Below are 25,917 nucleotides of genomic sequence, written 5' to 3' on the forward strand. Positions count from 1 at the left end.
TTTTAAACTTAAAACAGTTAAAAAGAGTGACTCGAAGAAGACCCTAGGTCTCGGTCCAACCGATTAAACCGACCGAGCCGATCCAGGTTTTAAAACCATGCACACGGCCGGTCATACATCATTATGGCAACTTTTGGCAACCTCCGGTATTAAAAAATACGGCCAGTCATACGCCATTGGCGGCTGATCATCTGCTCAATTTAAAAAATATTATCCCAGTTATCTAATATTAACCCCATCCAAATGCCCAGTAAGTAGTAAAATATTTGTATATAACCTACATAAAATAGTGTATAAAACCTACATCAACAAAATAAATGGCCTATTCCTTCAAAATACAAAGCATTAGATAATGGGGTAACTAATTGTCCATTTATGTGTCTCGGCGTGTCTTCTTTAAAAAAATACCTAAAATTATTATAATAAGCATATTGATTACATAAATATATTTACAGACCGAATGAAGTTAGGACCTTCATAAAGCTGAAACTATCCGTCCATTTATGTACAGGCAACAGAAGCAAAGCTCAGCCATTCATCCAAATGCAATAGACATGAAAGTATCATCATTCAGAAGTGAGTCAATATCAACTAGTTCTTCATCATCATAAATTATTTCTTCCGAACCACTTAGATCCATGTCACACACCTGCCAATAATCAAATCCAATAACATTTCATTAACGATATGGTAAGAACAATTACGATGGATACTGAAATCCTAAGGAAGTACATGATTCCGAGGTTTTAATTTAGGATTGTCTTAACATGTGCTCTTAGAACACACATTAAAGACGCTAGAAAACAAAAAATTTAGCATTACAATGTATTGGAATTTATTTATTTATTTTGCCTTTTTGTACATAAGATGCATCGAAAATATGTAAATCTTTTGTCTTTTAATATAACCCTCGATTCTAATACTCCTAAATGTTTAAGCTTGTAGGTGGCTGAGATAGTTAAGTGAGATTCAATGCGGCCTAAGAGATCCACAGACGAGCTAGCAACTAAATGAGAGGCAATCCAAGACCCGTCACAGAATTTAAAAAAAAAATAATAATGTGTTTGTGATGCCGGACAATAAGTCAACAGCAACCAAAGTATATAATCTATAATTTTAATTAAAGAAAAAAATACTTCCCAAAAAAAAAAAAAAAAAAAAAGTACATATACCTTGGTCTCACGGAAACCTTCAACAACAGTCAGCAACCTACGGTACTGAGCTCGTCCCTCAGGATACTGAACCATAGACTTCACCCTACTAAGTGCTTTTTGCAACCTTTCTTCTGTTTGTTTTCTTCCCTCCTTAAGAAAATCATAGTCGTCTTCTAAAGGCACAAATTGAGGCTCAGGCTGCTTATTGAGTGCTTCCCGTCTGAATCCGCGTAAACCACTTCCTTTACGTCTCCATCGCAAAATGACCTTCTCCAGAATTCCAACTGACCAGGTAATTGATTTATATTGTTTCCTTACCTGGTGTCCCCTCACATGTGCCTTCACATGATAAGTTAAAAGTCAGAATTTATGTTCATGATTATACATAAATGTACATATTAAGAGCTGCAGAAAATTAGAAAAAAAGAAAAAAAAATCTCAAGGGCCGATTTGTTGCACAATCCAGATAAACTTCTTAAGCAAAAAAATCCATGAATTTCAAGAATGGTTTTTGATACAATCCTAAGAACAAGTTTAAATTCCGAATAAAGGTGTCCTTTTTGTTGTTTCTAATCAGATAGTAACTTAAATAGTACAAGAAAACTCCAACTGTACCCTAACATTTTGAAGATTATTTTCGAACTGCAAACCAACATACCTTAAGAAAATTGTCAATATTGAACAGAGAACTCCATCTTGCTTCTTTTCTTTTTATTAATAAATAAAACATATAGTGCAAGAAATTTAAGCAGACTAGTAAACCAAAAATAAAAAAAAAATCATTGCTAGGGGAACACTTGAAGAGCAAACAGTCAAATAGCCCAAAGAACCTGACTCAACTCCTAAACCATGCTCTCAATTGTAGTAACAACTTAAGGATGATTCCATGATTATCTAAACTTGAAAGGATGCAGACAATTCCATTCCACAAACATCCCTTCAATCACACTTTTTAATTAACTTAAAATTCATTGGAGACAGGATAAATTGTCATGCAAAATCAAACGGGAAACAGCCAACACAACAGAGGGAAAAAAATAACTAATTTCTGGGGGAAAAATTAAAGTATAAAAGATAAGAGAAAGCCCATGAGAAACTAATAACTAAACCTGGATTTTAACAATTCTTTGGCGAATCCACAAGAACTCTTTTCTCTTCTTCCAACCACGATACTTCTTCTGAATCTGTATGGCAGCAGCATGAGCTTGTCCACCTTGCACAGGTTTGAGTGTCTTGGCTGTTACAAGCGAAAGAGCATGCTCATCTGATATAACAAAGTCATCACCAAACTCATTTAACTGTTTCCGCTGGAATGACTGCATCCTGAAGACTTGATGTATACGATCAGCAGCCTGTGTAGCATTACAGACTGCAGTTAGTGAATCCTTCAGTGATAGTACATCTGATATATCACCATCATTCACTGGAGTAGGTGTTCGCTCTGAAACAATTTGCACAGCTGGAGCCCTTGAATCTTCTGAGGCACTATCTTCTGCTGAATCATTCACTGTAAGGGATGAGAGGTGGCTGGTCAAGGAAGACTCTGCTAGAAAGCCAGAAATTCCTTTGTGTCCATTGGCAGAAGCCAGGTCTGCAGGAGTTCTACACAAAGGAAATTCTGGGGAGGGATCGGTCAATGCTCCCGAAGCTGCGCCCAGAGACACAAGTATAGCAACTGTCTGCTCTCTGAATGTTACAAAGATTTAACCAAAAGTCAACCACTTAATAACATAAGATTTCTAGCTTAGTTGAACAGCAAATATAAATTGCCCCACGAGAGATTTGCGAATGTTAAAAAACTCAATGTTTTCAGAAATTTTCTAAAAAACATTAGGTTTCTTAACATTTAAAAGTGTCTCACAGTGGTGAGGGAGCCTGTAATAGTTTGAGTTAGTAGTACTTATTCAAAGAAATTCAAGAAAAAGCCGAGCAGAAAATGCCATTAAACCTTAAGATGTTTCAAAACCAGCTTCCTATAATTTGTAAATAATTAATCTGTATAGTATGATCAAAGCAACGTGCAGCTTTGAGAACAAAGTGTTGGATTTAAAAGGTAACTTAGGGCATATGCTAGATAGCATGGGAGAGAACTTTAGTATGAAAGAGTTCTAGAAGTGTGTATGCTACTATATTTTGGAAGGGAAGAGAGACAAACAGAGGAGTAGAGAAAGGGAAGAGTAGGAGGATATGCATTTTGTAATATCCAGCACGCGGCAAAAAACTATTAGATGGCTTCTCTGATTTCTAGTACATAGTGATGTAGGCAAGGACAAGAAAAGCGGGATAACAAGAGGAATATGGAACTGAAACACATAGCAGGGCAGAAAACAATAGTCATTATTCTAATGATCAATGAAGTGACATAAATCTAAAAACCAAAGTCCTATCTATGTAGTGGTCATTCCTAAACAAATTAGGAAATAAGAGTCTACTTCCAATAACTAATATAATCTACTAAAATAAGAAACCCTAACAAGAAAATTAAATCTAACCAGAACAAGTAATAAATTATTTAAACTCCTAAAATAATTAGAAAACTTAAATCTAGATTCTCCCTCAATATGTACTATTGCCTTATCAGATTCTTATGTTCAATTTCCATGTCAGGATAGAAAGTTATAAGTCTAAGCCAAATATAAATAAGTTGTTTTAACTGCATACAGAATGGAGTCCACATTTAAAAGAAATTTAAAAAATCAAAACTCAGAGGTACTTGCCTGCCACAAAATGCCGCCCAATGAAGGGAAGTCCACCCATTCACATCCCGGAAATTGATACTAACTCCTGCAGTTATAGTTGGCTTTANTATTATCTATGTAGTGGTCATTCCTAAACAAATTAGGAAATAAGAGTCTACTTCCAATAACTAATATAATCTACTAAAATAAGAAACCCTAACAAGAAAATTAAATCTAACCAGAACAAGTAATAAATTATTTAAACTCCTAAAATAATTAGAAAACTTAAATCTAGATTCTCCCTCAATATGTACTATTGCCTAATCAGATTCTTATGTTCAATTTCCATGTCAGGATAGAAAGTTATAAGTCTAAGCCAAATATAAATAAGTTGTTTTAACTGCATACAGAATGGAGCCCACATTTAAAAGAAATTTAAAAAATCAAAACTTAGAGGTACTTGCCTGCCACAAAATGCCGCCCAATGAAGGGAAGTCCACCCATTCACATCCCGGAAATTGATACTAACTCCTGCAGTTATAGTTGGCTTTATGGCCCAATCATAACCAAGAGCAGATGCTAAATGTAATACACCTTGCCCCTCATCATCTAACATACTAGGCCCTTTACCATCTTCAATTACTTTACGAAGGAGCCACGAATACAACTTCTCTTTCATCTGTTTCTGAAGGACCCGCTCCTTCACTCCATGTTGGGACAAGTTCTTAGTGGTTGGCTCCACCATCTGTTCCTCTTCCTCTTTCAGTAAAATGATTTTACCAATTAAATTCTGTTTCTCACGAGATTTTTCAGAGAGATAATTTGGAAGACTCAATGACCCCGTAGATAGGAGCTTCTCAAGACGCAAATAAAGAATCATTTCATTTGAGGCACAACCATATACATCCGAAATAACTACATCTTTAACAGAGCCCGTTATATACTCAAATTCTCGCACTTCACTACATGCTTGCCGGTTGGAACATGTCACATAAAAAGGAACTTGTCCAACTGTGTGAGGTGGCACACGACAACAAAGAACCCCATCAGCCAAAATCTCTGCAGGAACCTCAACTTCCCCAAACATACATGACCAGTTACATTTTGCTACCTCTTTGTGATTCTTCATAAATGTTCCAATAACCAGAACCTGTTACATGGTTTAAACACAACAAAGTAAGAAATAGAAAAGTTTCCCCTTTTTCCACATTAAATTGGTACCTGTTTCAATCTATAATATACATAGAAAGAAGTTAAGAATATAAAAAACTTTCAGAAGTAGTTATAGTGTGTATTATATCCTAAAGTTGCCACAAAATCAAGCTAATAACACATAATAAGGAAGAAAGGAACACATTCAGAAACTTCTGAAGAAATATAAACGTAATTAAGGATTTATTTCATTCACCCCCTGAGAGATAGCCAAGTCTCAAGCGCCATGGTTATTTTCACAAAGTATCAACCACCTCCCAAAAGGTTCTTTTTATATATATTTATAGGGGCCTTTTTTATATTTTTGGGGGCTTTTTTTATTTACTAGGAATTTTATGGTATTTGCCAGGGGCTTCTGGTAATTTTAGGTAGGCATCTAATACTTTCCCAAAATTGAGTCGCTTAAGACTTAGCTATTTCTCAGGGGGGAAATAAAATCAACCCATAATTTATTAAAAAAGAAAAAAAGAAAGAAAACTAATGTCAGAAAAAAGTTGGACAAAAAAAATCCTCCAATTATACAAATTACTTGAATGTGCAATGCAACTTAGGGATAAAATCTACAAACTACAAATTACTTATTTGGACTATAAAATTGACAATGCAGCTTAAAAAAATCAAAGGGACGCACTATTTAAATGGAAAAACCAATTGTCTGCTTCATAGCATATAGATTACTTGTTGACAAATCAGTTCTAGAAATAAAAGATAATTCAATACCTCAATTTCTGAATCTGTGTAGGACCACTTAGGTGAAAAATCAGTTATGCTGAAGAGCTGATCCTGGGAGAGGGAGGGGCTCAGTGAAGAATCCTCAACAACATTTTCACATCCAACAGTGCTCCATGGAATACCAGAGGAGGATTGCATATTCAAATCTTCTACCTCAGCAAGTTCTTTATTTACCCACCGTGAGAAGCTGTCAACTTTTTCCAAGCCACCTTCTCCATTCAGTAACTTTTGTTTCACAGAAAAAGCATTATTGATATTACGTTCTCTATGCGTTTCACTTTCACAACTAGATTCCACATCTCCCAGTATAAGTTTGTTCTGTACAGGCAGCTCACATTGCCGACCACGAAGTGGCTCAGGAGCACTTTGGTCAAATAACCAGACATCTGGATCATATGCCAAATCCAAATTTGAACAGAGATTCCAATTTGACAAGTGCAAAGAATCATCAGCAAATGGAATCTGGACAAAATATTTAAGATTAAAACAACAAAATCTTATAAATTTCAGATTAAAAGAAAACAAAATTTGAACATGAATATAATCAAATAAATTAAAAAAGATAAAATTGTACCATGCAAGCAATTCTAAATTTTATGATAAATCATAAAGTACTGTTTTCAATACTGACTCATGTTCAAGATGGGCTCCATGTTCACAAAAGTCTAATTTTCAATTTACAGTAACCATGAAGAATTGAACTGCCTTCCTAGTAAACTTGAAGTGCTGCTTTAACAGTTCAAACATATAAATGGTACCATGCACTTTTATCATATCATCCTCATTTTTGGAAGCAAATTTAAGTTCAATGATATGACAGTAAGTTGGCAATTGACATGAATACAAGTAGCAAAAATAAGACTTTAGTCTATGAAGGAATCTCTGACAGTGGTTTGCTTATCCCTAATAAATGATGCTTCTGAAAATAAAATTAAATGACATTCAGAGCAGATAAATGTTCAGGTAGATGAAAGTATTAAAAAATTTTCAACAGCTGGAATTGAGCATTTTAACCCAACCCATATAAATGGACTATATTGTAGCAAGGAAGCAATCTGGCTTACATCTCATAGTGTAATCTCCCAAAGTTATTTGTTCTCCAAAACAGGTTCAAGAACAGTTGTCATTAAAACTATTTTTTGAAACATTTAATCAATATTTGTCTTTAGTTGAAAAATAATAATCAATTTCGCACAATAAAACAGCTTCATATACCGACCTAAATTAACATCCAGTGGCCAACTGATAGACCACCCATTACTAAGAGATATATCAAGCAAGAGAGAAGGATCACTTGTAGGAATAAAGGCAGTGGGAATTAGTTACAATATTGGGCACACGTGTCCTGATTTTGTAGGATATTAGTGGGGAGGCAAGAGTGCTTATAAGGGGGACTAATTTCATGATTCCATTAGCTTGTTTTTCAAAGGAATATTGTTGGGAGGTCACTAGCTCCTCGAATTGCTAGTAAACTTGTTTTTCATTCTTGTTCTTCTTTATTTCCTTTCCTTGTTCTTCTTTTTATCAATCTATATCAATATAATTCATATAAGTTTGTTTCTTATTAATCCTGTGTTGTTAAGATTACTGTTTTGTGTGTGTTTGAGCTGCTGCATTTGCTATTTTGGTTGAGGTTTGTATCAAATTGGTATCAGAGCCAAGGTTGGGAAATGATAAAATCAAAGATGGAGAACAAAATGTATGGGGTTGAGAAAGAAATAAACACGATGAAAGAAGATATGAGTACGATGAAGAGTGGTTTAGTGTTAAGGAATATTTGACAGAAAGGAGAGAGTTAATGTGATTAAGAGAAGAAAGGGATGAGAGACGAAACCGTGAGAAGGAGAAATCATCATCATTGGAAAATCAAAACAATGGCGAGAACAGGGGACAAGAACGATACCAGAGTGGTGAGACAGGGAAGGAGGACAAGAGGATCAAGAAGCTTGAGTTGTCGATCTTTAATGGAGACGATCCATTTGGATGGACCTTCAGGGCGGATCGTTACTTCACTATCAACCGATACGAAGAAACGGAAATGATGGAGGCAACCGCCATCTGCATTGAGGGGAGAGCATTGAATTGGTACCAATGGATGAATTTTCAAACACCAATTCATTCTTGGAGAGTTTTTAAAACAGCTCTGGTTGCCAGATTCTGACCGTCCTTCCAAGGGACAGCCTATGAGGCGTTGTTGGCCTTGAAACAGTCGACGTCGGTGATGGAATATCGAGAGGAGTTTGAGGCTCATACTGCACCATTGAAGGAGTTAGGCGAATTGGACCTAATGAAGCCCAATGACCTGAATGGGGTGATGGAGCAAGCCCATCAAGTTGAAGAAAAAAATTGGGTAATGGATAAAGTCAAGCCCAAATTCGCTAAAGCCTAAGGGGGAAGAGAAGCTTATACCTAGGTGTCTTTAAGTCAGAAGTTGGGCAACCCAGTTGGTGGCCAAACACAACAAAAACTCCAGAACAAGGGTATGCTTCGGCAAATCGACCACTCGATAGAAGAGAAAAACCACCAGAGACAACAGCTTCTAGTTTTAGAGGGGAGAATTTCCGACGGCTATCTGAGGCAGAAATACGATATAAGAGGGAAAGGGATCTATAATTTAGATGCGATGAAAAATTTAGCTCAAATCATTGATGCAAAGGCAAGTCTCTGCAGATTCTTCTTGCATGGGAGGACGACGAAGCAGAAGGAGAGTCCATACCTATCATCAATGAGACGCCTGTTGAAGTGTAAAATAGGAAATAGGATTATTCTCATTGTAAAATAGGAAATAGGATTAATATGATTATTCTCATTGTAAAATAGGAAATAGGATTATTCTCATAAAAAACTATCTTCTATATTAGGTTAGGATCAAAGCTATTAAGAATTAGATCAATTATAATAGGAATGTAACAATTTACTTCCTAGATTAGTTTTTTGTTTTTTTGCTATAAATTCATTGTACATTTCATTGTGATATATATAATAAAACAAAGTATTTCTTCACATGGTATCAAAGCCAGGTTTCTGAAGTTCCAATTTTTGTTTCCTCTCTTTCTCGGTTTATTTTTCCGGCAACTGCTCTCCAGCAATGATCAGGATCTGGTCTAATCATACCAGACTGATCGTCTCCTCATCGTCGTCATAACCCAAGTGGTTTCATCGTCGACCGCCGCTGCACGCACCCTCATGCGCCAATCGAGTTTCCAACAACCTCTGCTCTGATCTGTTTTTCCGGCGAGCGTGAGCTTCTGCTTTTCTATCAGCTTCAAGACACTCTGATGTTCTTCATGGATCCCCCTAAATCAGCCTCTTAGTCACATCCAAGTGGTTTTTCTTTTTATCTCTCCCTCCCATCACCACCGAAAAATTAATTGGGACTGCTAATTATTCATCCTGGGCTGCCTCTGTCGAATTATGGTGTATGGGTCAAGGTCTAGAGGATCACTTGACCACCAAGGCTGCTGATATTACATCAGATAAGTCTTCCTGGACTAAAATTGATGCTCTGTTGTGTAGTATGTTATGGCAAACTATTGATCCCCCCTTTCAGCCTATTTACAAATCTTACCACTCTTGTGTTGATATTTGGAGTCAGGCTAAACTTCTCTATACAAATGACATTCAACGTTTATATTCTGTTGTGCCCAACTTAGTTCATCTCAAACAGCAGGATATGAATGTGTCCGACTTCCTTGGTAAGATTGCCTCCCTTAGGACAGAATTCAATCTACTGTTACCAGCTGGTAAATCTGCGACAGAAGATTTGGCTCAACGGGACAAGTTCTTTATGGTCCTGACACTTATAGCTCAGCTCTAGGTCCAGATCTTACACCTGTTCAAGATCAAATCCTTTCTGGATCTACTGTGCCTTCCCTTGATGAAGTGTTTGCCAGATTACTTCGTGTTTCCTCCCCTACTACAGTGCATTCCCCTGGTGACTCTTCAGTTCTTGTTTCTTAGTTCCACACTTTTACTAAAAGAGAACAGGGCGATCAAGGTGGTAGAGGAAATCGACCCAAGTGTAGTTACTGCCATCGGTGGGGGCATACCAGAGAGAAATGTTTTAAGTTACATGGTTGCCATACCCAGGCTGCTAATATTGCTCAGGCTGGTCACTCTGATCTTCATTCTGAGTCCTCTACAGTGCAGGTTCAGCCCTCCTTAACTCTCACAGGTATTGATTATGATGAATACTTACAGTATCAGGCCAGTAAGCAATCTTCTTCGTCCATTGCCTCCGCTCAAACAGGTAATTCAGTTGCCTGCCTTACTCAGTCTTCCGCTCTAGGACCTTGGGTCCTAGTTTCAGGTGCCTTAGATCATATTACTGATAACCCTCATTTACTTACTCAGATTACAAATACTGCATCTTTAACCCCTGCTATTTTAGCTAATGGGTCTAAAACCGATGTTCAAGCTATTGGTTGTGCAAAACCCTTCCCTTCCTTATAATTAAACTCTGTGCTTTATATTCCCCACTGTCACTTTAATCTTGTGTTTGTCAATAAACTTACATGCTCTTTAAATTGCTCTATTCGTTTTGATACTGACTCTGTTGTTATACAGGACCGCGACACAGGACAATTGATTGGCACAGGACGTGAGTCACAAGGTCTCTATCATCTCCATATCCCATCTACAGCATGCACTGTCTTCGAGTCTCCGAATCTCCTTCATAATCGTTTGGGCCATCCTAGTCTTTCCAAACTTTAGAAAATGATCCAAGGTCTATCTAAATTATCGTCCTTGAGTTGAGTCGTGTCAATTTGGAAAGCATACTCGTAGTTCTTTTCCAAAGCGTGTCAATATACGGGCTCCGTCCCCCTTTGAGTTAGTGCATTCAGATGTGTGGGGTCCTTGTCGTGTTACTTCTAATTTGGGATTTAAATATTTTGTTACCTTTATTGATGACTATTCCCGTTGCACTTGGTTATTTCTTATGCGATCTAGTTCTGAATTATTTTCCATATTTTCATCATTTTGTGCTGAAATTAAGACTCAACATAATACTACCATTCGTATATTACGAAGTGATAATGCTCATGAATATTTCTCTGATTCCTTTACTAAATTCATGTCATCTCAGGGAATTCTTCATCAGTCTTCTTGTGCTTATAGTCCTCAACAGAATGGCATTGCTGAGCGTAAAAATAGACACCTCATTGAAACTGCTCGCACTCTTCTTTTATATAGCCACGTCCCTTTTTGTTTTTGGGCAATGCTGTTCTAACTGCTTGTTACTTAATCAATCGCATGCCTTCTTCTGTCTTACAAGACCAGGTCCCACACTCCATATTATTCCCTGATCATCCATTATTTTCTCTTCCCCCACGTGCCTTTGAGAGCACCTGTTTTGTTCACATTTTCTCTCCAGGTCAAGATAAACTGTCAGCCAAGTCTACGAAGTGTATTTTCGTAGGGTATTCACGTCTTCAGAAAGGCTACAAGTGTTATTTTCCCGCCACACATCGCTACTTCATCTCTGCTGATGTTACGTTCTTTGAGTCTTCTCCATTTTTTCCTCATCCTACATTAGAGTCTGATCCGATAGTAGATGTCCTACCAATACCATACATTGCTTTTCCACCTTCGTCGGTTTCGATACCTTAGTCTACTACTAATACCACTCTTCCTGTCAACAATAGTCTTGTTCCTTTTACAGGTGATCCAGATGTTCCTTCTGCGGTTCCTGAGACCCCTGTCACTGCAGGTCATGTGCTCGATTCCTCCACTGCCACCGTCTTGTCTCAAGCTGATCAGTTTCCCATTGCTATTCGTAAAGGTATGCGGTCTACACGCAATCCTCATCCCATCTACAATTTTTTGAGTTATCATCATTTATATCCTTTCTATTATGCCTTTGTATCCACCCTTTCCTCTGTTTCTGTTCCTTGCACTGTTCATGAGGCACTTTCTCATCCCGGGTGGCGTCAAGCAATGGTTGAAGAAATGTCTGTTTTGCATCATAATCATACTTGGGAGTTAGTTTCCTTACCTCCGGGCCATTCGACTGTTGGTTGTCGATGGATTTACACTGTAAAGGTTGGTCCAAGTGGTAAGGTTGATCGACTGAAAGCCCATTTGGTGGCCAAGGGCTACACTCAGATCTATGGGACAGATTATTTTGACACTTTTTCTCCTGTTGCTAAGATGTCTTTTGTCCAGTTGTTCTTTGCTATGGCTGACATTCGACACTGGCCTATGCATCAATTGGATATTAAGAATGCTTTTCTTTGTGGTGAACTTCAGGAAGATATTTATGTGGAGCAACCTCCTGGTTTTGTTGCTCAGGGGGAGTCTGGTTTGGTATGTAAACTTCGTCGTTCTCTATATGGCCTAAAACAGTCTCCTCGTGCTTGGTTTGGACGATTTAGTACAGTTATCCAAGAGTTTAGTATGATTCGATCTGAGTCTGATCACTCTGTTTTCTATAGACATACATCATTAGGGCAATGTATCTATCTGGTTGTCTATGTCGATGATATTGTTATTACAGGAAGTGATCAAGGTGGTATTGGACAGTTGAAGCAACACTTGTTCAAACACTTTCAGATGAAAGACTTAGGGCTACTCAAATGCTTGCTCAGTTCAAATCTGGTATTGTTATTTCTCAGAGGAAGTATGTGCTGGATATTCTAGAGGAAATAGGGATTTCAGATTGCAGACCAATAGACTCTCTTATGGATCCTAATTTAAAACTTTCACCTGGACAGGGGGAGCCTCTTGCTGATCTTGGAAGGTATCGAAGACTTGTTGGAAAACTTAACTTACTATCACACGGCCTGATATTTCCTTTTCTGTCAGTGTTGTAAGTCAGTTCCTTCAAACTCCATGTGATAGTCATTGGGATACAGTTGTCCGGATTTTAAGGTATATCAAGGGAGCACCAGGTAAAGGCTTAATGTATGAAGATAAGGGTCATTCACATATTATCGGGTATTCAGATGCTGATTGGGCAGGTTCTCCATTTGATAGACGTTCTATCTCAGGTTTTTGTGTTCTTGTTGGAGGAAACCTAGTTTCATGGAAAAGTAAGAAACAAGCGGTTGTTGCAAGGTTAAGTGCTGAAGCAGAGTATCGTGCAATGGCCTTAACCACTTGTGAGCTTGTTTGGTTAAAACAACTAATTCAAGAGTTGAGATTTGTCGAAGTATCACAAATGAAGTTACTCTGTGATAATCAGGCTACTCTTCATATTGCTTCAAATCCAGTGTTTCATGAGAGGACTAAACACATAGAAATTGATTGTCACTTTGTTCGAGAGAAAGTTCTATCAGGGTGTATTGCAACTAGTTATGTCAGTTCCAACGACCAGTTAGCAGACATCCTCACTAAGTCTCTCAAGGGTTCTCGTGTTGATTTTATTTGTAATAAGCTTGGTACATATGACTTATATGCTCCAGCTTGAGGGGGAGTGTTGAAGTGTAAAATACGAAATAAGATTAATAGGATTATTCTCATTGTAAAATAGGAAATAGGATTATTCTCATTAAAGACTATCTTCTATATCACGTTAGGATCAAAGTTATTAAGAATTAGATCAGTTATAATAGGAATGTAACAATTTACTTCCTAGATTAGTTTTTGTTTTTTGTTATAAATTCATTGTACATTTCATTGTGATATATGTAATAAAACAAAGTATTTCTTCACAAAGCCCATCACGGAAGGTAATCCCTTGGCTCTTTCAATGAATTCTATTGTTGGTATTACATCGGATAAGACTTTGAAAATCAGAGGACTCATTGGGAAGGAAGAAATTATCGTGCCGGTGGATAGTGGAGCATCACACAACTTCATCTCACATGAGTTGGTGCGCAAATTGGGGATATCAGTTGAAAGAGGGAAGACTTTTTGGAGTGATGGTGGGTAACAGGGTGACAATAAGGGGGGAAGGGATATGTAAAGGAGTACAAATGGAGATCCAAGAAGTTATGGTGCAACAGATTATTTTCCTTTTGATTAAGGAGGAGTGGATATGGTATTAGGAATCTCTTGGTTGAGTTCACTTGGGGACGCACGTGCGAATTGGAAGAACCATGGCATTTGAGGTAGAAGGGGGTGATGTTACAAGGAAACCCGGGGAAACCCGTCACTGGTAAAAACTGTAGTATCCCTTAAGGTCACGTTGAGGTCGATGCAAACAACAGGAACTGGGTATTTGGTGGAGTTCTGCTCAATTGCGTATAAACCAGAATTAGAAGAGGAACCACTGGAGCCTAGGGTAGCTAGGGTATTGGAGGAGTTTAAATACTTGTTTGATCAACCCACTAGATTACCTTCCCAAAGGGAACATGACCATGCCATAGTGCTTAGAGAAGGAGCTCAACCCCCTAACATCAGACCGTATAGGTACCCTTATTTTCAAAAGAATGAGATTAAGAGGTTGGTTGGCGAAATGTTAGTGGCTGACATCATCCAACCCAGCACTAGCCCCTTGCTAGTCCAATTTTATTGATTAAGAAGAAGGATGGCAGCTGGAGGTTTTTTGTCGATTATAAAACCCTTGATAGCATCACCATACCAAATAAATTTCCCATTCCTACCATCGATGAACTGCTCGATGAATTAGCCGAAGCAACCATTTTTTCCAAACTTGATTTAAAGTCTGGATACCAACAAATTAGTGTTAAGGAGGAAGATGTGCCAAAAACAAGTTTACTAGCAATTCTAGGAGCTAGTGACCTCCCAAACATATTCCTTTGAAAAACAAGCTAATGGAATCATGAAATTAGTCTCCCTTACAAGAACTCTCGGCTCCCCACTAATATCCTATAAAATCAGAACACGTGTGCCTAATATTCTAACTAATTCCCACTACCTTTGTTCCCACAAGTGGTTCTTCTCCCATGCTTGATATATCTCTTAGTAATGGGTGGTTGATGAGACCCCTTTAGTGACGTCTTCAGCAGAAAGAATAAGAGGGTGAATAGAGGATAAATAGCATTTTACTGCACATAAAGCAATGGACAGGTGGCATCTACAGATTGGGTTTAAAGAAATTCTGTTAGAGTGGGATTTGTGCATAAAAAGGGTTTACAGGGAATGTTTGGGGATATTGAAAAAGTAAAAGGGAATTTGGGTTGGGGAGGTACTGGCCCTCTAAGCCAGCTAGTTATCCTTGGTTATCTTTTTCTTATTTTCTCTTACTGCCAATTTGCTTATTGTCAGTTGCTATTCATTTTCTAGATTATACTTTGTGTAGTCCTTGTTGATGATCGAACTGGTGTTTGTTTAGGATATTATTAGTAATACAGTAAAGGTATTTCAGTAAAGTTTGGTTGAGAGGATTTGTCTTGCGTTTGTTGTTGGGGTGACTGGGAATTCTGGGAATTTGAGTGCATGTGTGGTTTTGCAGGTTCAGATAGAAGGAGGTTTCTATCAGTGGTCTATCACCAACTTAGTAGCATTTTCCCTTTAGACTTCATAAGTGTCTTTCACCTTCAAAAATTGCTTTTGGAAGTCACATACTCCAAAGACATCTACCAAGTTGAAGCAACCAAAGAATTATAAACAAGCCTAGACTCTTATTTACTGACAATGTGAGATGAAACAAATTCCCAACTTTATGGACCTTGTGTCATCATAAAAGCCTATTTGCAGGTACATCTGATACAAATTGTGACTGTGGGACCAACCAAAAAGATTTTTATGCTGTGGGATACAATAAATATCTTTCACCACAAACAAATCCACTGTACTGAGAAGGCAGAAAACAGCAATATGAGATTTTGACACCTAAAAGCCCTCTAGTTGCAGAAAACACAAATCAAAACCAAAAAATAATGATAATTGCATGATAGCCAACCGTTTCATCCAAATTACAAATAGTAAGAGTAAGTAAATTGCATATGAAATTAATAGCAACTATTTTTTTATTTAAGAGAATCAGATAGAATTAGTAGCAACTGTTACAGGTACCTGAGAATTTGATTGGACAGGAAGAGAACTCGCATACTCTGTTTTGACAGAAATCTGGCCATCTAAAAGTTCACCATAAGTCAGATTGTCTTTTTTAAGGTTCATTCCAGCACCAGCATGAGAAGGCACAGTATCATATCCCCTGGTGCAATCTTCCAAGACCTCTTCCCATGATCCCAAACCAAGTGTCCTTTGAGACTCAATTGTATAAGTACCATTATCATTATCTTTGGGTCTGTCTCCAAGAACCCGGGGTATCTGATCTCTAGGAATTGATGACTGGCCTTCATGATTGTCTGGTAAATGTCTCAAACATATTAACATGTTTTAATGTCATATCATGTAAAGCTATTGACATGAAGAGACAGGGGAGTGAAGTACAAACTAAAATGGAAAATTACAGATCAAATAAAGATAGAGTTGGAGAAAACAAGGTTACCATTCTTAGGAAGCAAAAGGTATGAATTTGGGAGGCCAGAATTCATCTTATCCATAGTAGATGCATTTCCCATTTGTCGTGACTGAAGATGTATTGGGAATCTGGAACTCACTTGATAACTATCCCCTATGGGGAATGCAACAAGTTACCATATAAGCAAATTTATCATAATCAAAATTGGCAATCAGTTCATAAAATAAAACTTTGTCGCTCAGGGGATTAAGTTTAATAGGGTGAAAGAAATATGACCAGCATAAAATAAATCAAAGCCGGAAAATACCAGAATCAGCCTCTTCACATGATGATGTCAGAGTGCTGGTTGGGCTAGTGGAATCTGTAATCCCTGAAAGTGCTTTGGTATGATTTTCAGGATAGCTATAAGTCAAAGGGCTGGCCTTTCCCAGACTCGATATAATTTCATTATTCTCGCTCATGCCTCCAACATTCATTTTATTACCCTGTTTTGATGGTATAAATCAAGCGGACAAATTAAGTAGATAATACTTATAAATATATTCATGTGACATGTAGAAGATTTTTTACTTTCCAAGAAAATAAAAGGGATCCTCAATGTATAGAAACACCTCCTAAATAAGGTAAAATATAATAAAATCACTAACACAATATTAAAAAAATAATAAGAACTTCAAGTTGAAGAATGAGAAAATTGAAATATGCTAGACTTGAAGCTTGTTATAGAAACAATACACATTTTTTAATACAAACAACTGTAATGTGTGAGAATCCCTCCAAGGTCAAATAATTGAACCCGTTAACATTTGGGATAAAGGGAAGTACATTATTGCAATAATAGTTATCATGAGAGAGTTACATAATGGCTTCTCTATAATGCAATGTCGAGGCCATTTCAATGGATTCTTGGAGAAAAAGTATTTTTTTTTTTTGGAAGCATATGCCTTTATGACCCACAAAAGGACAAAAAAAAACTTTTGGCATAGGAATAAAACTCCTTTACTTTAGCCAATCATTTTGTTAGTTCAACAATATTATCATGAGTATTACGAGCAGTTTGGTAATTCTATGTTCAGCTAAAATAGGTTATATGTGAGGCCATTGAATGTCTTTTGAGATTATCACTTGAGAGAATTATAATGTCCTTTAGTTGATTAAGGATAAGTTTTGTTGTTGAAGATTCCTAAATCCTATAATCTCAAAAAACTTAATTTTACTAGGATAACGGTCAAATTGCTATATGTATTACCTGTATTCTAAAAGTTACATAGAGTTGACTTCAATAGGACATTTTGGAGCCTCTTAAAGGGATACGACAAAGAGATATTGGATCTCCATCTTTTTCTTCAACTAAGTGGTGGATGGCTTGAATAGATTGAGGCTACACTTACGGAAGGTATTATTGTAGGTAAGATAAGATAGATGCTTCAAATATTCTATCTCCATCTTTTTCTTCAACTCAGTGGTGGATGGCTTGAATAGATTGATGCTACACTTGCGGAAGGTATTATTGTAGGTAAGAGAAGATAGAAGCTTCTAATTTACAATCTATTGATAATACTCTTCCTTTTCTTCAAGTAATTTCAAGAAATTGAAAATCTCCTAAAAGTTTTAGAAACATTTAATCTTATTTTTTACCTTAAAATGATATGGCCCACTGCATATTTGTGGAGATTAACTTCTCAAAATGGAAAATGAAAACATTGGGAAATCAATTTGGATTGTCAAAAGGAAGTTGACCGCTTAGGTATTAGGGTATTCATTTTGGAAACCATCCAATCTTCTATCTTTAAGTCCAAAAGTAGAAAAAATTAGAAAAAGACATGGGGGGTGAAAAAGAGGATTCTAATCTAAAAGGGGTAGAATTAAACTAATTCAATTTATCTTCTTAGCTCCTCCAATTTATTGTCTTTCATGGTTTAAGATTCGCAATGGGAATGCAAAACGAATATAAGAATGTTGAGGTATTTCTTGTGGAAAAGGATATAAGGGAAGTAAACGTGTTCATCTCATAAGAGGGACACAATGTCTAGGCCTAAGGACAAAAGGGAGCTTGGTATTGATAATGTGGTGAAAAAGAACAAGGCTCTCTTGGCTATATGGCTTCCAGGGTTCCTTTTCAAAAAGGATTCTCTATCGCATGGTGATTAAAAGCAAATATGATATCCAAATGGGTAAGATACTAATGTGATTGACAAAGGTTCTTATATAAACCCTTGAATAGCTATATCTAAGGAGTAATTCATTTACCACTCACTTTAGCTTGGGGGATGGAAATGATATTTTATTGAGGGAGAGCAAATGGATAGGATATCTTCTTGTGAATCAATCCTTCTAATATCTGTAGACTCTTCCATATTTTCTAGGGTGGTATCCTCTCCTCTAACTCAAAGTTAGAATTGGAATCTCAATTTCAAAAGGTCCAAACCTTATACAAACTTTGGTTCAAGAAAAAATCAGTACAAGTAAAATGATCCAATTGACATATCCGATGAGTCTCTACGCTTCTTGGTTTACAATGTGTAAAAGAAGTGAAGAGTCCTCTTGTCATTCTTTCCTTCATTGTGTTGTGAACTCAAATTTGTGTACAAATCTTGCATGAAAGCCAAGATGTCATGGCCATTCTAGGTTCTTGTGATGAAATCCTTATGGAGAATGATGCTACCTTTGAAAGAGGAAAGAAAGCAAAAACTCTTTGGAGATGTGTTTTTAAACTGTTATAAGGGAAGAAAACAGCAGCGATTTGGGAGAAAGTTTTCCTTCTCACCCCATTTGAGCCTCGGTTATCAAGATGTTTTAAGATTCTTCATTTTTTCCTTCTTTGTTCACACCTAATCCATAGCTGTATCTTCTCATCTTCTTCATTTCATACAAATTTTAAAGTTTCTTATAAAATAAATAAATAAATAAAGTTTGATGGTAGAGGAGTTTATAAATTCTAGATTGATCTTTTCAATTTTGCTTCTTCAATTATTTTTTCTTCCAGATCTATTGCCAACATTCTTCTGGTCTGTTAAGTGAAAAGCTTGCAAAAGATTACAACCTCTGAGGAAAAGCTAGAGTTTCCATGGTGTTAAAAAATTTAAAGTTTTAGATATGATTCACTTCAAAGTTGCAAATTCATCTTGGTCAAATTCCTACCTAAAAACCAATGGATATTATTTGTGTAAGATGATGAGCATTATCACCAACGGATTTAAAATTGCAAAAAGCAGCCTAATTGAAATCGCTTGGTAAGGAAATGGTTGTGACAGAAGACATTTGAAAACCAGAGATCTTATCTTATAACTCTTCAGAATCCTTCTCAAGTGTGGAGATTGGTTTATTAAACCTACTTTTATGAAATACAAATTTAACCTACATACATCACAATGGTCAAGTGTGGATATTGTTGTGTAATATAAGACTGGACAACTCAATATACCCACTATGATGAATAGGGAAAATTATAGTTTCTCAGTAGACATTGTTTACTAGAATTTTCCCAAAAGTGTGATAAATGTGGTATTATTGCTCATCTAGCATATGTTCAAATGCAAATTGTTGAGAAATTTGGAAAGGTTTCCTCCTAAACATCAAAGCAAATCTAAATCTAGGAAACTAAGCTCTCAAAGAAAGTAGTAAAAATCGGGTTTTACACTAACACAATGTTGTTGTGTGGATAGCCTAGGCCATAAATATTGCTTTTTCAATCATGTGTTAAGGCAAAACTACACCATCCCAAACAAAGTTGCACCTAACTCATCATCTCTTCTCAACATAATTGCTCAACAATTTAAACAAAATTGAGAATAAAAAAGACTAGTGAGTTTTTATTCTATTTTTTATATAAAGAACATAAGTAAATGGAAATTTCAATAATATGTTTAAAGAACTTCGTATGGTCTTTGCATCCAATGGTTAAGCCATGCTCAAAATTGATGATATTAATTACTAATTGTAGTGAAGATGAAGAAGGAATACCTTAACTTCCAAGTAGTGGACAAAAACTATGTGCATCATATCCCTGCGAAATTGAACTTCTTCATAAGAACCAGACAAAAAAAATAACACATATTAAACAAAAATGTCTAAGATTCCATCTAAGAATCAATGAATATCATGTTAATGAGCATTCCAATAAACCTCATCAATAATAGGGATGTGCAAACAAAAAGATTAACCCTTAAAATGAATCAAACCAAACACAACTCATTGGTTCAGTTTAATTCAGTATTCTATCATAACTATTTCATTTGGTATTGGTGAAAAAAATATCAGTAAGTTCATTAGTTTTCAGTTCAGCAATGTTTAAACCAATCAATTCTATCAAGAAACATGTATATGTTTATACTAATACAGTTATTAAATAGTTTATAAAAAATTGCATGCAGAGTTTTAACAATATAATCCAAGTTGTCATATAAAAATTTCCACCCTAGACTTTCTTATTTGTTTGGGTCAGTTTAAACCCTGGACCGTACAAATCTACCTCAAACTGAGAAGCCACATCAAAACTGTTTGGTTTAGTTTTTATACATCTATGGATTGGTTTTGGCCTAAATTTTTGGAAAGCAATCATTTTTTATTTGGTTGCAATTTTCGTCAATGGAGAAATTAAGGAATTTTAAGGTATAGTCATATTTTAATCGTAGCTTCATGCCAATACATCTTTGGAAATTTTATCAGTTTCCAGTGACATAAATAGTAACAATTTTATCAAGTTAAGAAGGTCCATTATAAAGATGATGATGATGATGATGAAGAGAATTTTGGAGGATAGAAGTGGTGAAGAGATTTGGTCCATGTGAGATAAAGTAAATTTTTGGGCTTCTCTTTGGGTGTCTATCACTTCAGAATTCAAAGATGTTTCTTTTTTCTTTANATGCAGAGTTTTAACAATATAATCCAAGTTGTCATATAAAAATTTCCACCCTAGACTTTCTTATTTGTTTGGGTCAGTTTAAACCCTGGACCGTACAAATCTACCTCAAACTGAGAAGCCACATCAAAACTGTTTGGTTTAGTTTTTATACATCTATGGATTGGTTTTGGCTTAAATTTTTGGAAACCAGTCATTTTTTATTTGGTTGCAATTTTCGTCAATGGAGAAATTAAGGAATTTTAAGGTATAGTCATATTAATCGTAGCTTCATGCCAATACATCTTTGGAAATTTTATCAGTTTCCAGTGACATAAATAGTAACAATTTTATCAAGTTAAGAAGGTCCATTATAAAGATGATGATGATGATGATGAAGAGAATTTTGGAGGATAGAAGTGGTGAAGAGATTTGGTCCATGTGAGATAAAGTAAATTTTTGGGCTTCTCTTTGGGTGTCTATCACTTCAGAATTCAAAGATGTTTCTTTTTTCTTTAGTCAACAAAATTGGGAATCCTCAATTACCTAGCTAGGGAAGATTTTCGTGAAAATTTGATTAGGGATTTTTAGTGTTGAAGATTTTGGAACAGGAGAAATGTTTTCATGTTGTTTTGTTCTATGAACCCTTGGGTTTAGGGACAGCTTGTCCTTTTGTATGGACATTTTGTCCACCCTTGTATACTTTTAATAGACAATATTTGTTTATTAGCCAAAAAAAAAAAAGAAAAAAAGAAAAAAAGAAGAGAGATAGAGAGATGACAATGATGAGTTCAGACTTACTGTTCAAGCAACCAATAGCAGCGCCTCTGGAAATTTTCGTTCTCTTCTCCATGGGCATAATAGCAGTGTAACACATCAACACTTCCAACCTAAAATTGCTTGGATAATTTATCTCTCAAACTCTCACTACATTTTATTTGAATCATGATACCAAAACATAAAATAGAAGAAGAATAAGTGCAATTATTCAGGGCCTTAATCTCAGGGTTCCACAGCCCAGATAGAAGCTAAGTGCAACCTTACCTTCAATTTCTCATGCGCCTCCTTAACAGTCTTTCCATCTTTTTTCTTCCTCCAATTATGTCCGTCCTTCCTAAAGTATCTCAACACCTTTCGATCGAAAAGAAAAAGTGAACCACCTAGCATGGCGGAGTGCATGTCAAGCTACAATGTTAAATACGACAATGTTTCAACACAGAAAATGTTTGAAAATTACCAACAAGAAGCAAACACTAATGTTTGAACTGAAAGTTTTCAAACTTCTCAAAATTTCTTCCACATGGAAACATCATAAGATATGCAAAAACTAAAAGCAGGCAAGGGACGCAGAAACATAAAAAATATCAATCACATCAAATTCAGAACTAAGAGTTATGAATCAATTAATCCTACATGTAGTGGCCAAAAGAATTGGTATGCTGTTGTTTATATCAAATAAGCAGTTAAACCTATTATTCCTCCGAATGATATTAAAAAATAAAAAAAGAATATAAGAGCAGGGTGAAAAATGCCCAACTCTTACCAAAGAACAACATTTAAATCATAGGCCATGTAGCCCGGTTTTTCCTCAATGGCATAGCAAAATGATAAATTATATACATGTGCCCCTCTCAAAATTCAGAATCTACATATCCAAACAAATAGGTCCCAAATTATTTGCACAATAAAAGTAATGAAAACTTGGAAGGAGACACAGTAAAGAATGGTTTAGAATAGCAATCACAATCAAAATGTCAGTTACCATCAGTTCTCATATGTCACTCACACATCTAAAGTTTCAGAATCCATTAAAACATATTAACAACTTTTAATGACCTAGCGGTTGTAGGAATTCTTGACAGTCATGAATCATTAGCAGTAAATCTACGTTTACCCAACATTCAATCTACCCAATTTATTTTCTTTGTGCTATGGAAATTTAACGAAAAATATCTGGCTATATATTCCAAAATAAAAGTGCACTAACATGTAACAGATTAAAAAAAAGGGATTACAAAATTATTGCATGATAAATTACCTAATAGACTTTGAATCCACCAAGCTAACAAAGCATAATACCTTCTATAAACTTCAGATACTAACCAAACAGAACAGAATTGTGCACTCGCAAAATAGGGAATGATAGAACAGGGAACAATCAGACCAGAGCAATTACATAACAGAAGAATTTAATGCAATACCAGAAAAAACAGAAAAAGATAAATCAAATATAATAACATAAAAGGTACCAGAAACTCTGAATCAATGTATTTGAAGTTGACAAATCAGCAATTAAAATAAACAGAAACTAGTTTTAAACCAGCCAATTTAATGGCATCAGTTTACATATGTTTGCTTTTCTGTGGAATAGCAAGGAGGGAAATCTCAAGGAACAGGAAAAATGGGGAGCAAGTTACAAGAGAGCCAAAAAGGCTTCAGCATCATCATTAAGATAAGTGACATGGACTCATAAGTCAACCATACATTATAATGACACAGTGAAAAAAGGTGATAAAGACAATTGCTTATAGATTTAATTCCGACTCCTTTAACAAAGATCACTATTTCACTAAATTTTCACCATTCAGAAAGTCCAGTGAATTACATAGGCAGAAGCAAGATATATAGGAAACTCTGGATGCTATAAATTACTAATGTAAAAAGTGCTAGAAACTATATACAATCAAGCAATATGAGGTAAAAGAATAGAGCATGTCTGGAAGAATTTTTGTTTTCAAAATATCATATACATTTGCATAGCAATAACTAAAATTAAGCACTATAGCTTTCCACACCTTGTTCACCTTATTTAAGATTTTTTGTCAAACAAATTATATAAAGTCCAGTTTATGTAATCATACAATATACTACAAAATAACTTATTAATTTTCTTAAAAAAAGGGTTGTCCTGAGAACAGTTTTATCAAAAACTGACTTCAGCAATGGCTGACAAACAAGTGTAAACAAAACAGAAAACTGCTGTGAGCATAGAAGACAAGTTTCCTATTTTATTCTTTACCCAAAATCTATCCACCTTTATACATGTTTGCAGATTTAACCGGAGATCACTGCCGACAACTTTGGTAGCCAAAAAACTTGTGGGATAAATATCCTAAGCAGATGGTTCAAAAGGGAGTTGAACGTTTGAGCTCTTGGCAAAAACCAAAGGCCTTAACCACTACAGCAACCATTTGGGCTATAAAACGCAAGTATTTTGACAAGTTCATACACATAGAAACAACATACCTTTGACAGCTAATTCAGAGCCTAAAAACTATGTCCAAAGTTTGTTCTTTATGGTACAGAGTAAATGTATAAGTTACTTAATGGCTGCGACTGGCTGAGCTAGTATTTCAAGAAATTAAAAGCTTAACATGATAATACTTACAAGAAACATACAAGTCACCAGAGAAGTTGGCATCAAAAGCCTCTGAAGACAATTTATTACACATATAGTTTTAACTTTTACTATGCAAGCAAGTATTGGTAAGAATTAATATTGTGTAACAACTAGTGCTTCCAAAATAATTTGCAATAATCATACTTGAAGGCCTGTTTGGAGGCTCAGATGAAATCTGAAACTTCTGATAATTCCAAAGAATTTCAGAAATTTCAGCTGGCCGCAACCATCTATGCTGGGCTTCCATTTGTAATTGCTGAATATCTGCAAATCAAATGCCAAACTCAATCAACTGAAAAAAGTATTCCCAGGAAAAATATTATGAATGGACAAGAAGGAAAATGTGGGTCCATGTAGTCAGAAGGAACATGCTGGAAACATTGCTTAGTTATCACTGTGAGAACATTATGTCAGAACATTGAGAGATCAAGTTAGGAAAACATCAGAGGGAAAGTAAACTCCCCAAAACTGTCATTGACTTTCTCATAGTGTCAGCAAACTCAAAAAATTCTCAAATACATATATATAAAATACGCAAAAGGATAGGGACCGTGTTCATGACTTAAAACAGCTTATTTTACTCATATGTTTGGACCACGTCTAGGCTCAAATCAACCACAACTTACTAATAAGAGATAATAGAAAAAGTGATATCCCCAGTTATGCATAATTCAGTCTCTAGCAACCATCTTCACTAGTAGAAGATACACTGCATGTGCAACAAAAACTTGCAATGATCACCTTAGGACATTTTTCACTCTCTCCAAATATAATCATTGTCCCAATACATTGCCATTGGGACTCTCATAGTGGATTTTAATTCTTGTTTTATAATTTATGCCTGGAAATTTCAAGACCTGATTAGAAACGGGTAGATAAACCTGGGCACGGAACGATCTGAACCTCTAACCTCTTCATAGGAAACCAAACATCAAACCACAAAATCCATCTGAAAACACTAATTTGTTATAAGTCAAGTTCGCCAATACGCAAACAGTAATACTGCGACTTGACGCAATGATTCTATGACAACCATACAAATTCTTCCCAGATCTATCTAAGACTAGATATTCAGCAAATAGTGGAATAAACATCTCAAGCTCTTAGCATGAACTCACTTGTTCTTCAAAATTGATCTAGCAAAATTCGCACTCCATTACCATTAAAAATAAATAAAAATACAATAACTTGATTGGTTATTAATCTTTAAAAGAAAAAAGATAAACATTTCGTATATTTAAATTAATTTCATTTTCACAGCAATAATAAGAAAACCTACAGTATTGATTCAATAGTCAATCAAATCGAAAGAAAGGAGAAATTTAACAGAAAAAATGAAAAGAAGAAAAGTGAAAGAGCTGACCTAAGCGAGGACCGGAGGCGTAAGATCCACGATTCGCCATTGGAATGGAGGTGAATCAGAGCGAGGAAGAAAGAAGGGAAAATTCAAAATTTTGACTGATTTGATTTGCTTGATTGTGTAAAAATTGGGGTTGGAGTCAGCGTTTTTGAATGTGAAAGAGAGTGAGGTTTCTGAGGAAAACGGGAAAGTCCAAGGAAAGTTCAGG

General features: G+C 35.8%; 1 protein-coding gene across 1 annotated transcript; it reads right to left on the minus strand.

Moving 5' to 3' along the window:
* Nucleotides 1-265: 265 nt before the first annotated feature.
* On the minus strand, nucleotides 266-25,917 carry LOC116109355 (calmodulin-binding transcription activator 2). The gene is made up of 13 exons (XM_031395579.1): nucleotides 25,713-25,917; nucleotides 24,494-24,613; nucleotides 21,994-22,109; nucleotides 21,751-21,839; nucleotides 20,073-20,115; nucleotides 16,417-16,594; nucleotides 16,137-16,262; nucleotides 15,698-15,993; nucleotides 5,765-6,238; nucleotides 4,297-4,982; nucleotides 2,264-2,840; nucleotides 1,173-1,493; nucleotides 266-649 (listed from the first exon to the last, which is right to left on the minus strand). Exons 1-13 carry the CDS (start codon nucleotides 25,750-25,752, stop codon nucleotides 536-538), a joined length of 3,180 nt encoding a protein of 1,059 aa, XP_031251439.1. The 5' UTR covers nucleotides 25,753-25,917; the 3' UTR covers nucleotides 266-535.

The sequence above is a fragment of the Pistacia vera genome, unplaced genomic scaffold (assembly GCF_008641045.1).
Source record: "Pistacia vera cultivar Batoury unplaced genomic scaffold, PisVer_v2 Contig578, whole genome shotgun sequence".
Lineage (NCBI taxonomy): Eukaryota > Viridiplantae > Streptophyta > Magnoliopsida > Sapindales > Anacardiaceae > Pistacia > Pistacia vera.

Bases quoted from the DNA above. Each gene is read 5' to 3' on its own strand.
- LOC116109355 (XM_031395579.1), bottom strand. From the start codon at position 25,752: ATGGCGAATCGTGGATCTTACGCCTCCGGTCCTCGCTTAG. The intron at 24,614-25,712 runs GTCAGCTCTTTC...TTTGATTTGCAG, and splicing joins CGCCTCCGGTCCTCGCTTAG to ATATTCAGCAATTACAAATG. The intron at 20,116-21,750 runs GTAAGTCTGAAC...TCAATTTCGCAG, and splicing joins TGCTATTGGTTGCTTGAACA to GGATATGATGCACATAGTTT.